This window comes from Periplaneta americana, chromosome 5 (assembly GCF_040183065.1).
Source record: "Periplaneta americana isolate PAMFEO1 chromosome 5, P.americana_PAMFEO1_priV1, whole genome shotgun sequence".
NCBI classification, from domain to species: domain Eukaryota; kingdom Metazoa; phylum Arthropoda; class Insecta; order Blattodea; family Blattidae; genus Periplaneta; species Periplaneta americana.
In genome coordinates this window covers 114,591,262-114,608,223 of record NC_091121.1, presented here as the reverse complement: position 1 = coordinate 114,608,223, position 16,962 = coordinate 114,591,262, and the positions used below count along the sequence as shown (strand labels likewise).

The 16,962-nt window shown below is 35.5% G+C and overlaps 1 protein-coding gene across 7 annotated transcripts in view; it reads left to right on the top strand.

Annotated features, from left to right (window-relative positions):
- Zn72D (Zinc-finger protein 72D) overlaps positions 1-16,962 on the top strand; it is a 140,225-nt gene that overhangs the window by 106,508 nt on the left and 16,755 nt on the right. For 6 of the 7 annotated variants that reach the window (XR_011332181.1, XM_069826404.1, XM_069826401.1 and 3 more), the window contains 3 exons: positions 1,152-1,380; positions 10,736-10,892; positions 13,131-13,413. Coding sequence is in view for 6 of the 7 variants with exons in the window: in XM_069826404.1 (XP_069682505.1) it covers positions 1,152-1,380; positions 10,736-10,892; positions 13,131-13,413 (669 nt within the window). In the remaining variant the exon portion in view is untranslated. The remainder of the gene's footprint in view (positions 1-1,151; positions 1,381-10,735; positions 10,893-13,130; positions 13,414-16,962) is intronic. The other variant, XM_069826402.1, reaches the window with a different exon arrangement.

The window sequence follows — 16,962 nt, the reverse complement described above, 5'->3', positions numbered from 1 at the left end:
CTGATCTGTTACTGAAACCAAAGCTGTTCTGCTACTGCAGGTAATGTACAGTCCTGTCATGTTCCCCTCCAAGCCGATTCACTCCCTCCAGGTAGGGGAATAGGAACTGCTGCACATTGCACAGAGACAAGTGCACAATGTGTGCGACTGCACAATGTGCAGAGTTTTGACATGCCTGCTCTGGAGAAATAAACAATAATTAATTCATCTTTGCTGTACAAGGAAGTCTGAGACAGAATTAAGACATTCTTTCTCAGACATTAGCAAAGTAAATTTCTACATATGTCACTTTATTTCGCAAGTTAGTGACTCCAAGATCTACTGATCTGTGAAATGAAGAAGTAATAAAAATTGGGATGAAAATTACTTCAGTAAGAGTAATTATATTTAAACATTACACACAATGAAGGAACAGATCTCGACCTGCCCGCTCACTGCAGCGAGCAGCAACTGATATTTTTTGTCCATATCTGTTGTCTCTGTCTTCCACGTCTTGTGCACCCTGTGACATCTCTGACAACATTGTACTGCTGCTAGCACTCAATTGGCTTAGGCCATATGCCTTCTTATTCTGAAACTGCTATAAAATGTGTGACATTATAAGCTTCAAACACTTCACTTAAATCTGGACTGTGTTATGAAAATTCTAAAAATGATGAACCTAAATGTGTTTGCAAAAATAGTGTAAAATATACACATTTTCTAAAATAGGCACTATAAATACATGATAGTAATTAGTGTAATAATAGAATAACATGTCAGTGAATTCACATTATGTCTTTGCATTATGTAATGAAGTTGTAAGAGCTTTTCTCTTTAAGACATGTTTTATACAGTGAAGATTTTTTATCTAATCTGGAAACATTACTGGTTTTCACAGTTAACAGAAACACTATTGTAGTCGCATTGACCTAAGCTTTTTTACTAAAATTAATATTTTTCATTGAGTATTTATAATGTAATGGCATATTGCTATCTTAATATCGGCTTTAAAAGAACAAGTAAAATGTAGCATTTTTATTCACACAATTTTACTAGCTACGTGCGACTTGCATATAAATCAGAAAAATAACAGTGACATCTGTAATGTCTCATGCTTTGTTTAATGATGTAGATTATCACTAATAAGTCCAAAAATTCTTTTACAACAGGTAAGGTGATCAGTTTCAACTGCAAGTTATGTGAATGCCGGTTCAACGATCCAAATGCAAAGGAGATGCATATGAAAGGACGTCGTCATAGACTTCAATACAAGAAGAAAGTGAATCCAGAACTAGTTGTTGATGTAAAGCCTTCACTGCGGCAACGTAAGTTGCAAGAGGAAAAACTTCGAAGACAACAGATGAGGGACGAATATTGGAGACGACGTGATGAAGAGAGGTAAATAGATCACTTTCTCCTCCTCAAGTAATATTGAACTGACAGAAGTTTCCTTACTCAATTTGCGTTATAATTACTTACTATAACTTTGTCTTTACAATCACCTTAAAAAGTGAAAAAATGCTTTTACTGTACATTATTTTAAAAGTATTGTGAAATTGTTGCATCCCACATTATGGCTTTTATTATTTCCTTCCTTTGAACTGTTCAGTATAATAGTAGGACTCCTTCCTGTATTTTTTCCGAGGATGTGCATAGATGAAATGAATGACATTTACTAAGCTTATGTACAGTACCAGAAAAAAGTAATGACCCAACTCTTTGAAGTCTTTTCATAGCGCAATACTCATAATAACGTTTGTAAGGAGATTAACATGCTGCTCAGAAGCTATTCAGACAGTTCAGCTGTCTGCCTGTCATGTGAAAGGGAGAGGATTCAAGCCTCATCCCAGCGAGTTTCTTTTTCTTGAATAACGTTAAAATGGAGTTCTACAGCCTTGGGACCAATGTTTGGGTTTAACAGAATGTGGAATATTTACTCCAACACCTATGGGTATTATTTGGCTTGACCTTGAAGTAATGTTAGGTTAGTGCCACTTTAGGATATACAGTGAACCTCTCATTTACGGACATCGAAGAGACGTAACTATCTGTCCGCATTTGAGAGGTGTCCTTTATTGGGTGGGAGGCTCTCCAATCTAACAGTAAATTTATAATATGCATTATTTATCCCTTCACGCTTTAAATGAAATGTATTGCTGTAGTTTAATTCTAAATACAGTATACTACAATAAATTCTTTACAACTTTGACCTACAGTAGATAAGACTGAAAAAGGAAAATACAGTAGTGCCATGCAATTTTATTCTAGTCATACAGTTATGCAGTACTGTAATTTACAGTTTTCAACTTAACCTTTACGTCAGTAGTGTCAGAGTTGTAAGCTCCAAAACCGGTTGTGGAGCTAGATCGGAGCGTGAACTTGCTTATGTCTGTGGAAGCACCGGAGCACGCAACCAGTCTAGTGGAGTTCTCCGCTCCGTTTAGTCTCTCTGACAATGCTGCTTTACGTTCAGGTGCCATATCTCTTCGAAACAGAACAACTGATTGAAGTGAAGAGAATAATTCTACTAACTCTATCATGTGTCAAATATAATTTCACGATCGCGGAAACCTTGGACCCATCAGGCAGGTTAAATTTTATTTGACTTTGTTTATCCACCCGCTTCCAGCTAACAAGGGGTAGCCTATGAGACTCTTATTGTCTTCTTTTATGTTAAGGAATTTCTGTACAGTTCTCAAAACTAAATTTTCCATTTTTGTAACACATTACGTCTTGAACTCCAAGTTCTGTCCGCAATCAGGAGGTAAGTAAGCTTTAGGACTGTGAAACAGCTGTCCGTGTCCGTATCTGAGAGTGTCCGTAAACGAGAGTTGAATTTATCATTATTTCTATATTATTTCAGTTAGGACATAAAAATCTGTCTGTATATGAGAAGTGTCAGTATCTTGGAGATGTCCGTAAGGAGAGGTTTCACTGTATACACATATTTCAGATTTAGGTGTGCAGATGACACAGAGGGAGCTATTACATGTCTGGGAAGAAAAAAGAGTGGTTTTTCTGAAAGGAAAGAACTGAAGAAACTAGATTTAGTGAACAGTACTGATAATACGTTAATGTAAGGAATATTAATGACAATTTATATAGTGTTAAAAAAATAGGTCCCGTGCTGTGGCGTTGTCTATGGCATCCTGTCTAGGACTTGCATTACAGAATGTGCATTTGAGTTCTTTTCTCATGAAAGTTTGGTCAGTGTATGGGACTGGTTCTCAATCAGCATTGGATTGAACTTATGGAGCTATGATTGCAAAATCGGATAATGAAAGCAAGCTATAATGGCTGGGAGGGGATCATTGTGCTAACCACATGATAAACCACATATCTTTATCCTGGTTGGATGATCGTCACCTCTGCTTCGGCATGTGGATGAGAGGCCAGCAGCCAACTGGTCGGTCTAGGACCTTAAAAGGCTATAGTGCCACGGATTTTTTTAAAAATAGACAAAGTAATTCGATTACTTACTTACTTAAGAAAGTTTTAGCTAAGAACAGTCGATGGTTGAATTGTACTGTTTATTCCCGAAAATGTGTTAAATGCAATTAAATCTTGTGAAACTGGCATTATTAACAAGTATGAGTAGATACTAACATAAACTGATCAGATTAGTTTACGTTCATAATAACATTAAAATGAAGTTTCAGAGGACTCTTTTTCCTCCCTCTCAGAATTGTTTTTTTTGGGGGGGGGGTAGGGAGGAGGGAACAAACTATCTTTCAATTAACTTTGGGTGCAGGAGGGCAGGTCAAGGCTAGTAATAACTGAGAGTAGTTTGGCAGTAATTATTTTCCTTTTTGTTAAACGTCAGTCCCAAGGCTCAGTAAAACTCCATTTTAACATTATTCAGGAAATTAAAAAAAAATCGCTGGAATGAGTCTCGAACCTGTTTCCCTTCATATGACACACAAGATATTTGAACCTTGTTAGCTATGAGATGATATGGAAGGCTTCACTTCATAGACATTTTTCATTACACTATAAGGGATGAATGAAGAAAGACATTAGGTTTCCCATATTCATTTTTTTATACTTGGAATCTTGAAGGGAAAAGAAGGGTTCAGTTTTACTTAAAGGTCTCTTACACGAAGGAAATAAAATTCCGAAAAACATGTCCTAAAAGTCTTGGAGGGAATTACTTGAGGGGGAAAATTACTCGAGTAAATATAATATCTATATATTCTATTCACGAAATAGATTTGATTTCATGATGATTTATAGATAAAATGAAAACTAATTATATTATCTATAATAATTATCCTCGAATACTGTATGAAATTGGTTCGTAGAATAGTCTGCTGCATGGTGCTGACACAGAATCCTGTGTAATGGGAGCATGGTTCTTGCCTTTTGCTTCAACTTTTGTACAGAAATAATCCACTTGAACGAAAAATAGCAACTGGAAAAACATAGTACGTATTTCTTCACTGAAACTGTAGCTAGTGATGTCACTTTATAAACAGGTGTGATATGTTTGGAATGGGAAGGCATCTCCCCTCTTAATTTGGCTGAGTGAATGTTTTAACTTATAATTTAGTAATATTTTGCATTAATACTTTGTGGTGTGTCGGAATTACTGATGTTGCAATGTGTGTCAACTTTAGGAAGCGGCCTGCATAACTATTAGCCCTGATTAGAGCCAGATCACTGCATTGTAGTTTCTCTACAATCTATTTACCCAGTATATAGACGTACATTTTAAATCGAACCAAATGTAATATGAAGAAGAAACTGTTGATTAGCTCAGGTATGGGCTGTGTGTAAGTGGCATTCCAAGTAAGTTTTCATAGCTTTACATCAATACACCTGCTGTGGATAATCCGTGTAAGCAAAAGATTAAACGTTAGCTTTACTAACGGTTCCATTGTAAGAAAATGATGTAACATGAAAAAATGTAAAGTACAGTATTATCGACTTCAGTTTTGGATTAAATTGCTTTGCTCACGAGAAAAGGCCCAAAGATGAAGTGGCAAGGCTGTTATTAAATGTAGAGTCGGGCAAACAGCCTCTTACTCCCGCTCGTCTCGTAGGCGAGACTGGCTGGCCGATAACGCCAGTTCCGAGAATCGTATTCTCGAGATTGGCACTCTCGGGAACGAGGAATACCGGGTCCCGGCCTGTTATCGCACTGCCGACTTATCGTTACGAAATGCGTACACTGACTGCCGGCTTAATCGCCGCTCATCACTGAAATTCGTGACTCTTTCTGAAATATTAATGTTCATAAAGTAATTTAAGAAGGCACAGCAGTGTGGTATGCAATAATACAGCACATTATGATTGTCGACATTCTTACAGAAGGCACACTATTTTAATGAACTACTTATTGCCTTTCTGGAGAAGCAAAATAATGCAGCACTTTCAGCCGTTACCTAATCCTAAGCTAGTCTAAAACAATAACAAGTTATGGTTGGAGCTATGATATACTTTCTCGCTATCAGCATTTCGTTGACATTGCATATTTAATCATTCGATAGTGTTTTGTATACGCTATAGTAATGGATAACACACGATTGTATTATTATATTGCGCGTTCACATCTGGATGTTTCGTTGTTATGCAACGGCATCTTCATCAGCATGGGTAATTATTGTGCTATGTAAGGACGAACTAAAATAATTAATACTTATTTATATTATTATAAAGGACCAAAGACTCTGACAAAAGATATTTTTGTTTCCCAACTGATAAAATGCTGCATGTGAAATGGAAACACTTTTGCAAGAGGAAGGACAGAATTACGAAACAGAGTAGATCCTTTCACAAATTGATCATAATTACTTACAAATGCATTTTAAGGAACCCGGAGGTTCATTGCTGCTCTCACATAAGCCCGCCATCGGTCTCTATCCTGAGCAAGATTCAGTCTCTACCATCATATCCATTTTTATATTATCTTCCCATCTACGTCTCTGCCTCTCCAAACGTCCTTTCCCTCTGGCCATCCAACTAACACTCTATATCCATTTCTGGATTCGCCCATACATGCTAGATGTTCTGCCCATTTCAAACCTCTGAATTTAATATTCCTAATTATGTCAGGTGATAGTACAATGCGTGCAGTTCTGCGTTGTGCAACTTCCTCCATTCTCCATCCCTCTTAGCCCCAAATATCTTCCTAAGAATCTTATTCTCGAACACCCTTAACCTCTGTTCCTCAAAGTGAGAGTCCAAATTTCACAACCATACAGAACAACCGGTAATATAACTGTTTTATAAATTCTAACTTTCAAGTTTTTTGAGAGCAGGCTGGGTGACAAAAGCTTCTCAACGGAATAATAACAGGCATTTCCCCCCATATTTATTCTGCGTTTCCTCCTGAGTGTCATTTATATTTGCTTTATCATAACAACAGAGAATAAAAGAGGGTTATTATTATTATTATTATTATTATTATTATTATTATTATTATTAAATTAGTTACTTTACGACGCTTTATCAACTGCTATAGCTATCCAGAGTCTGAATGAGATGATAATGCCAGCGAAATGAGTCCAGGGTCCAGCGCCGAAAGTTACCCAGCATTTGCTCTCAATGGGTTGAGGCGAGAAACCTCAGCCAGGTAAAGGCTGGTTCACAATAAACCGGGAACGGAAACGACAACGAGAAATAATCTATACTAATAATAAATCTGTAAGCGAAATTTTTCTGGTAATTTTCGCTTTTCCAAAAATAATTGGTGTTAACATATATAATTAATTAATCATCCTGAAACCGAAAATAACTTTTTTTTTTTAATTTTTGTTTGTATGTCTGTCTGTCTGGATGTTTGTTACCTTTTCACGCGATAATGGCTGAATGGATTTCGATGAAAATTGGAACATAAATTAAGTTCGTTGTAACGTAGATTTTAGGCTATATGGCATTCAAAATACTTTATTTAAAAGGGGGGTTATAAGGGGGCCTGAATTAAATAAACCGAAATATCTCGCTTATTATTGATTTTTGTGAAAAATGTTACATAACAAAAATTTCTTTAAAAACGATTTCCGATAAGTTTTATTCCAGGCAAAATTTTGATAGGACTGATATTTAAGTCTGTCTGTCTGTCTGTCTGTATGTTTGTTACCTTTTCAGGCGATAATGGCTGAACGGATTTCAGTGAAAATTGGAATATAAATTAAGTTCGTTATAACTTAGATTTTAGGCTATGTAGCATTCAAAATACTTTATTTAAAAGGGGGGGCGGGTTATAAGGCGGCCTGAATTAAATAAACCGAAATATCTCGCTTATTATTGATTTTTGTGAAAAATGTTACATAACAGAAGGTTCTTCAAAAATGATTGTCGATAAGTTTTATTCCAGGCAAAATTTTGATAGGTCTGATATTTAAGGATATAAAAGAGTTTTAAAATAACAATACAATACATTTCCACCGCCGCCTCAGATTATAGCGTCGTTGTTCCGTACCTGCTATGTGCAAACTATTAAATTTTTTAGTAGGAAGAAAAACAAATTTATTCGTTCTATGGCAGTAGTGCATAGGAGATCGTGAATTCTTACATTTTTACACAATCAATTCTATTAATTTGGAGTGATTTATTAAAGGATGCATTCAAGACTAATTTAGAAAAATGTTAAACGAGTTTTATTTGCACCAAATGAGTGGTCTCTGGACCAAAATGGTAGCATTTTAATTATTTAAATACAATTTAAATTAAGTAACATATTAAACGATTTATTCTTCTATCAAACACGAATGTTCCCTGGATCAAACGTCCTATTTTAATTATGTAATTACTTTATATTTATTTCTAATAAGTGCAGCGGAGCGCACGGGTACAGCTAGTATTAAAATAAATGTATTTAAATGTGAACATTCACAATTAACGAGAAGATTGCCGGAGCCCGGAAACGGGAACGTGAAAGTTAATTGTGAATGCTCACATTTAAATGTATTTATTTTAACAATATTTCCGTTATCGTTGTCGTTTCCGTTCTCGGTTTATTGTGAATCAGTCTTAACTTGACCCAACCAAGATTCGAACCGGAAGCCGATCGTTTCACAGTCAGGTGTGCCAACCGTTACTCTACAGCGATTGTTATTATTATTATTATTATTATTATTATTATTATTATTATTATTATTATCATTATATCATTATTATTAGTAGTATTACTGTTATCATCATTATCGTAATCATTAGGATGATTAAGATTATGATTATCAGGATTATTATGATGGTTATTATTTATTGCTATCTTGTAAGTTATCATTAGGTACAAGTATTAGAAATCTGATTAATTCTTAATTTGTTATTGTCATTCCTATAACATAGGATAATTATTGTAAATCATATAGGCCTATATAATTTTATATTGTAACATGGCTAGAATACAATAATGATTGTTCTGTAACAATAATTTATAACGTGCACCAATAGAAAGTGTAGTTTTCTATAGTATAGGCTGGTTCACAATAAACCGGGAACGGAAACGAGAACGGAAATAATGTTAAAATAAATGTACAGTATTTAAATGTGAGCATTCAGAATCGTTAATTGTGAATGCTTACCTTTAAATACATTTATTTTAAAAATATTTCCGTTCTAGTTCTCGTTGCCGTTTCCGTTCTCGGTTTATTGTGAACCAGCTTTTAATATTTTCATGTTTCATATCATTGTGTTACAAACAATTTTTTTTATTTAGTTGCTATAAAGATAGCCTAATTACTATAAAGTGTAAACCATCTTGGACTATATAGCCTCATTTTCAACTATCTTTATTAAAATATCAATTAATACTATCCGTACAATAACGAGTTTTCATGCGTTGAAGGGTTCCGTACAAATTTTACGGAACAAACGTTTGAGTCATGAGTCCTGCGCTAACAGGTTAACTCGCCGTTATTCGAGAACCGGTAAAAATTTTGAGTGGCCATCACTTTTAAAAGTAATTTCCATCCTTTCTCAACATTTCTCTCGCTTTGACCCCCCATCTAACGTGAAAAACAAAAAAGTTATCAGCCTACAAAGGTGAAGTTGCAAATGTCTATTCTGAACACATCAATCTCCATCGAAGTTAATATTTTTTTTCTCACTTTCCAAAAAATATTTTCAGTTCGATTTTTTTTCCTACGTTTTCCTTAGACATTGAGCTATCAATCCAAAAAATTACAGCGTGATTGATCAAGTATTATAGGAGCTACGACATGATATATATTTAAAGAACCGGGAAGTGTATAAGCCAATGCTTCCTATAGGAGCGCGGCCCGAGCGATATCGCTTGCTTATCAGTACTACAGTCCCGTCTAGACCTCCGAGACTGTCGGGAGTGATCTAGTATCGGTAATCTCGGGAGCAAGAGAATCTCGTGTTCTCTATCAATGAGTCATTGGCTACATTCGGTACGCGCGCACTAAGCGAGACTGTGGAGATTACGCAACCGAGAACGGGCGATAATATGAGGCAGTCTGCCCGACTCTAATTAAATGATCTCGTACTCGTCCTCTGCTGTGTTGCTGTGATCAGTTTATGCAAATGATTTTTCTCATCTTCCCAATTTCTCCTGCACAATGTGAAATTTTTTTTAGCGGGTCTGTGGAATTAGTACACAAAATATCAATCACTGGAAAATAGTAAATAATGTACAAGAGATTTTCAACACCACTGCGTGAATGATCAAGCTGGTTTTAGTTTTGCTACACTATATTATTTAAGAGAAAGTCTAATGGTAATGGTAGGTACAATAGAAATTGGTTCCTATACTAGTGAATATAAAATTGTAAAGCATTTTTCACATATTGTGGCTCGTGTCATGGAAGTGTGTGGCTCATGCTATCGAAGTGTATCATCAGTGTGTTTTCTTAAAAGGTTTTATATCTAGATTGGAGTTTTATTTTTTTTAGACATAGACACTTCCATAATTGTTTCACCTACAGGACTCTGCAGTCTTATAAATCTATCACTTTTTTTGTGGTAATTACATACTAATTAGAAAATCACAGTAAGAATTAATAGTGTGCTCATGTTGTTGTGTTCTGTGTGTTTTGATAGTTTTTGTGAACTAAATGGTAAGAAACAGATACATTTATATATATATTTTCTATTGTGCAGGTTTGTTTGTGACACAATGGAACCAGTAATACGAAAACAAGCTAATAAGTCTTATTGAGTGTTCAATGACAATGACAAAATGCTGAAATTCAGAAATACTGTAATGTTTCATTCTATGTTTGCATTTTGAGAGAGGAAAAAATTGTAAATTAAGATATATAGATGCTATTGAAATTGTAGAAATAAGCCCGAAGATTTGTAGTCAATCTAATAGTATATTAGACTAAGGTAAATAATTACGTGTATTCACACAACCCAACAAATTCGGTTAGTCTGTAGTACAAGATTTAAACAAATTGTACTAAAAAGTAATGCCAGTCAGTTACAGTTCATGAACATCCTGTTAAAACCATCAGCAGCTGACGGTAGTGTTAATTGTTGGAACCGAAATTCATAGATTCTATATTATAGACGTCATTGAAAAAGTGTCCAACTTATGTTTCTAATTATAGTTGAGTACCATTTTATATCAAAACAGTTCGACTGAATCTCATACAGGTATTTGCGTGAATTGCAAAGGATTTTAAATGTGACTGGTGTAAAAGTACATTAAAAACTATGTATTGTGAGTATTGAAGAAACTAAGAATGCTATTTAAGTGATGGAAAAACATATGGCAGCAATGTAAAATGAGGTTAGGCTGTAATTTTTAATCAGTAAATAAGATGTAATTTTTAATGCACAGGATGATGGAGGAGGAAGAACGAATGTATTGGGAGGAGCGGCGGCGTTATGAGGAAGAAGTGGAATATTTTGAATGGTACAGACGTTACGGTAGAGATCCCCGAGGTTTGCCCCCACCTCCACCAAGACCTTTCGGGCCTGGTGTGCCACCCCTTATGGTGAGTTATTGTTTGCATTAGCATTAATGTGTGTATGAAAGTCATAAGATAACCTCTGTTTTATAACTTTATTCAGCACATAGAACAATTGTCTAATTATCTGGTAATATAAAAAATGTCGCATGATTCTGTGTTACTAGCCATTGTCTTCACTGACATTACTGCTTGGATCAGTCATTGTAATGTCCAGTTGACAACACAAGACAAAGGAGTAGTCATTCAGTTTCCCATAAAAACGTTGACCTTTTGTGTTAGTGTAGATTTTAGGACTTCTGCTATTTTCTTAAGATTTTTTGTCATTTGATATACAGGTGTTCAAGAGAAAAGGTCAATCTGGGAAATAGTAATTTTGAACAAAAAAGTTTTGTACAAATATGTCGTCTATATCGAATGGTTGTCGAGCTATAAGTGTTTGAATGAAAAGCTTTAAACTGTACAGAATCTTTAATTTGATCTTGCTGATGTAGGTAAATTCTACTGTAGATCAGTGGTCTTCAATACTTTTTAACTTGTGACCCACTTGAACTATGACTTTTTTCTGTGACCCAGCAAGCCCACTTGCAAACAAAGAAGTAAAGTAAAAGAAATAAAATGGATAAGAAGAAAGGTAATTATTGTTAAATGTATAGGCATTTCTTCAAAATAGACACACCTATACTAGGGCCTGGTCACTGAGTCCACCTCTGTAGAATATGTCACATGAAAGTCGTCACTTGAAGTCTATTCTTTGGTTTTATTTTCAAGTTTGTCATTGTGGAAAATCGTTTTTCACGCAACTAGGTGGTTGGGAATATTACTGAACTTGAAATGACTTGATGTGATAGTTTTCTGTAATAAGTCTTGAATTTAAATTTGACCAAATCGCTTCCAATGATGTTTCATGAAAAACTGATAATGTCTCATATGATGAAAGATTAGTGGAACAGAGAAAAATTCTCTCCGGCACCAGGATTTGAACCTGGGCTTTCAGCTCTACATGCTGATGCTCTATCCATAAGCCACACCGGATTCCCATCGCGATGTCGAATTGAATCCTCTCAGTTTAAAGTCCCTTTAGTGAGTGGCCCACCCTCATGCACTGCGTCATATATATGTATGACAATGGCACAATGTCCATACATGTGCAGAGATGCACTCGTTATGAGTGACTAAGTGGCCGGGATCCGACTGAGTAAGCACTGTCTTAAATCACAAAGTGATTATTTTTCATTTTTTTTCGCATATCATATATTATTATGATGTACCAAAGTACATATATTTCCGTGCAGAAATTCTCCGTCATATGATGAAAGATGAGTGGAACAGAAAAATTCTCTCCGGCACTGGGATTTGAACCCAGGTTTTCAACTCTATGTGCTGACGCTCTATCCACTAGGAACCCAAGAGGTGGAACTTAAACTGAGAGGATTCAATCTGACATCGGGATGGGAATCTGGGGTGGCTTAGTGGATAGAGCATTAGCACGGAGAACTGAAAACCCGGGTTCAAATCCCAGTACCGGGGAGAATTTTTCTCTGTTTTATTCATCTTTCATCATATGATGAATTTCTGCATGGAAATATCATATGTACTTCAGTACATAAAATATAATGGCTCATATTGGGTTTGCTGAGAAGACTCCTATGTCATTTAATTACACAGTTACAGAGTACAAAAGAAGTTCTGATCAAAACATATGGTGGAGAAAAACAGCATCTGACAGTAATGCACAGAATTACTGCAAAGTACAGATGGTCACAAATTGCAAACTTACTTTTTTTTTCTTGCAAATAGTTTCTCAAAGATTTTATTGTGTTGTTTCAGAAGTATGGTTTACTCTGAATTTATTTCATGTGTGTACTCTAACGGAAGTGATACATATTCGATACATTAGGAAATATCGTGATCTCTATGAAGACCCATGATCTTCAGATAAGCAGTTGCAATGATGACAAACCTAGCTCGCTTTGATGGTAACTGAAGAATACTTGTTCCCTATATTATATATCTGAGCAACTGCTTTGTAATATAAATTTTTGTTAAGTTTGTTCTGTTCAATTTTATTTGGATGTTTTTATTTACATTTTTTTTGTAATGAAAATTTGAGAATGTTTGCAATCTTCGACTTTATAAACACTGGATGAAGAAATATATCTACAGAGGATGTTGGATATACAGTAAGTTACCTTTCTCAGGCCGAATCGTTAGGCAAAATAAGTGTTTTGAATGTATTTTGTCTTCATTCATTGTATCTTACAGTTTTTCCCCCAGCCTGTTCGTCGTCCTGATTCGAGTGATGATCGTCACGTGATTGCTCGACATGCTGAGATCTATCCAAAAGAAGATGAACTGCAAGCTGTGCAACGTATTGTTTCTCACACTGAGAAGGCACTTAAATTTGTGTCTGATCATTTAGCGGACATGGCTACTGCAGCAGCGAAACAAGCAACCGCAACTAAGCCTGTTGTTGGTACAGGAGTTAAACCTGTTGTAGGTGTAGGGGCGAAGGTTGCAACACCTCCAGTGAAAACTGGTCCAGCAGGTATGTAGGTGTCCTCTAATATAAAACTCTTCAGGCAAGTTGCAATGATGACACACCTAGCTCGCTATGATGAATTGCTGAAGAAAAAAAAATTGTTCCCTATTTTTAGTCTGAGCAACTTTATTTCTAATAGGCTGTGCGAACATTGAATTTTGAGTTTGTTTCATGTTGCACTTACAAAATATACACAATAAAGCAGAACTTCATTACTGAACAACAATTATTATTATTATTATTAGAATGCGTTTAATTATGAATGTAGGAACCATTACTTACTGTTTTCTGGCCTTTTACTTTCTGTTTTAGTGGCATTTGTAAAAGATTTTCAGTGGCATTCTGTTTTTCTTGTATTTCATTAATCTTAACAGCTCTATAAATTGATATTGGATTAGACCCTGGTGGAAATGTAGGAGAGGTATGGGACTGCTAATGTGTGTTATTTCGTCCAGTCTGCGCATGACATACTGTAATCTTTACTGCAGGCAGCACTAGTTTGTCAATCAGCATGATAACAGTTTGTTGGTTAGATCAGTGTTCATAAATATTAATGGATAAATAAAAAACATGGTTTGTGTATTCAGTAAATATTAGGGCCTACCTTGAAACATCCTCTGATTGAGGTTCTGGCTGATATGTAGTCACTCCAAAAAAGATTGAGCACATTCTTGATAGCATATACGATGGAGTTCTGAGATTGTGCATTTGCAACAAACACATTTTCTGCATTTCAAGAAAGTTTACATGTTAACCGGATCATTATTCAAATATGGAAGAAAGAGAACAAACAAGTTAGAGAGCTACATGATAGATACGCAGTTAAAGGTACAGTACTGATTGGAATTGACTGGTGACAGTTTGAGACTGGCATAGGTTCAAATCATCCTAACAGTTTTCCTTTTTTTTTTTTTTTTAATTGAGCTCATTCCATGTTGTTATGAGAGATTTGGACTATACTATACTATACAAAGAGAGTATAATAAATATGAGTAGACATCAGATATATATGCAAATGCATATTTAGTTTGTTTTTATTTGTGACATGGAATTAACTTTTGCAATATGTTTCATGTTCTTCTGTTTTTGTATGTGAAGTTTTATGGTGCATATAATTGCATATTTCCAATGTGCTGCATATTTCATTATTTTTCCACGCATCGAGCGTATAATACATGTATTTTTTAATTTTAAAATTAATATTTAAATACATTAGTGACGATAATAAAATCTTTGCTATGGAAGCACCCGAAGGAGTCTCTGAGTCCTACTGACAAAATCACGTGATGTTACTGGGGAATAACATTACTATTTACAGTTGAAAGCAGAAGTGTTTGCGAACCCCATCCAGAGTTAATGCTTACAAAGAAAAAATTACCGACTTCTCATTACTCCCAGAGCCAATACTTACCTGCTGGGATACGTGGATTGAAGCTGCTCTATCTATTCAGATAATTTCAATTCTGCCCATTGTGCAACTCAAACCAAGAAATGGATAAATGGATTCGGAACACCTCAAAATCTGTGCTTCAGTGGTTGACCATGATAATATCTTTGAAAAATATTGGAGTGCAAAAGGTCAAATGACTTTATTGTTAAATGCCTGGCATTAGAAAACAACATAATTTCAATGCAGTTAGAGAATTTGTTGGTGTGCTAAATGCAACTGAAGTTTAGTCAATTCAATGTTCACAAAATATTCTAATAATGAATATTTGCAAAGGGACTTGGCTGTAATCAAGGCACATTTCAAAGTTATACCTAGCTGAAGCCACAAAAGAAAGTCGAAAAATATAGTTTGTCTTTATATGAATCTTTATCGATCCTCAAGGAGGTTCAGAATAAACTTCAGAGTGCTCCTCTAAAGTATGGAGAAAAATTAGTGGTAAATTGTGTGCTGTTTTAGGGAGAAATCCTGACATTAAAATTCTATGTTCTGTGTCTAAGTATCTTCAATGTGAAAATATTGTGCTTCCAGAAGAAATTTTGTCAGAGCTAGTAAGTGCTTTCAAATTTTGCTCAATTGTAGATGTGGAAAGGTCCTTCTCAACATAAAAACTTGGGTTAAGTGATTAACGTCATTAACTTGCCCCTGAGCATTCGGAGAAAATAATCATTGTGTACTGTAAATCAAATTACGACGAACAGAATGATGTCTAAGAAAGTATATCTTAACTACCAAAATGCATACGTCTAAAATTAACATTTTTAGTGCATGTTTTCGAAATGATTGAACATATTTTAAAGATTTTGACAGCATAAATGCATGCATATTTTAGATATTTTTAGTGCATATAAATTCGATGTCTAATTATGAGTATACTTATAAGGTTAATGTTTGGCTGTGAACTCTAGAACTATACAAGAAAAAAAAACAAAGGGAAAAAATAAATGCCAGTCTTAAGACGTGATTTCCGTCTCTACTTGAGCCAAACACAAATTAATAAGACGTCAGTCGACCTTGTTGCTGTATGACCTCTTGAAGTCAATCGGGCATAGAAGCAGAAGAAATTCTCTTTGAGAACGAGTTTTTTCTGAAGCTTGAGTATAATCGACCAGAGCTCATCTTTGGTTGTTGTTTGGTGATTGTGTTTTTGATGTGTCTCTATTAGGTCCCAGACATTCTCAGTAGGGTTCAGGTCAGGAGAATTCGGGGGTGCTGCCAATCAAATCACTGCTGAATTATCATTGATACATGATCTGGATGATTTATCTTGCTGGAAGTGAATATACTATCCTTCGGAATAATTTAAGTTAAGGGCTTGAATAAACCAAGACTCAGAAGGTCTTGATATATTGCAGCATTGAGAATTCTTTGTAGCATCCCGGCACTGTGAGATGACATCCAACCCCAGCAATGAATACTAGAACGGCCACTTCTGTGAGTAGTGGCAATATATTTAGGATCATACTTGAAATGGGATTCATGGTATATATGGAGCTGCTCCCCCCCCCCCCCCATCTCCGAAAATGTGACCTCATTGGAGAAGTCTACATCCTTCTTCCATGCGAAATTCAGCATTTCTGTGGAATATGTGAGGCTATTAAATATTTGAGCATCTGTCATATAGACCTTTTTAGCGGCGACATAGTTTTTAAGTCCCCTGTCCCTAAGTTGGTTGCGAACAACTGCATCAAACCAGGAAATTCCTCAGTCTGACACCAGATTGAAAGGAGTTCACCTCAGTTGCTGGCAGTGATCGTGGTTGAGATGCGTGGATAGCCTGCAGGATGCCTCGTTGCTACCTGAGCACTATCCTGATAAAGCTTGGCCCATTGCCTAGCTGTAAAAGCAGGAATGCAATGTCTCCGACCGGCCTCAGTTGCTGAAAACTCTGTCCTCACAAGAACTAAAACTGGTGACCTTCATCTGAGTTCCGCCATTTCATGAATAAACAAGGTTCTGTTGTCATCTAGCGACAAATATAACATAAGATTATAGGTTCTTTATTTATTTATTTTAGTAGGTTATTTTACGACGATTTATTAACATCTTTGGTTATTTAGCATCTGAATGAGATGAAGGTGATAATGCTGGTGAAATGAGTCCGGAGT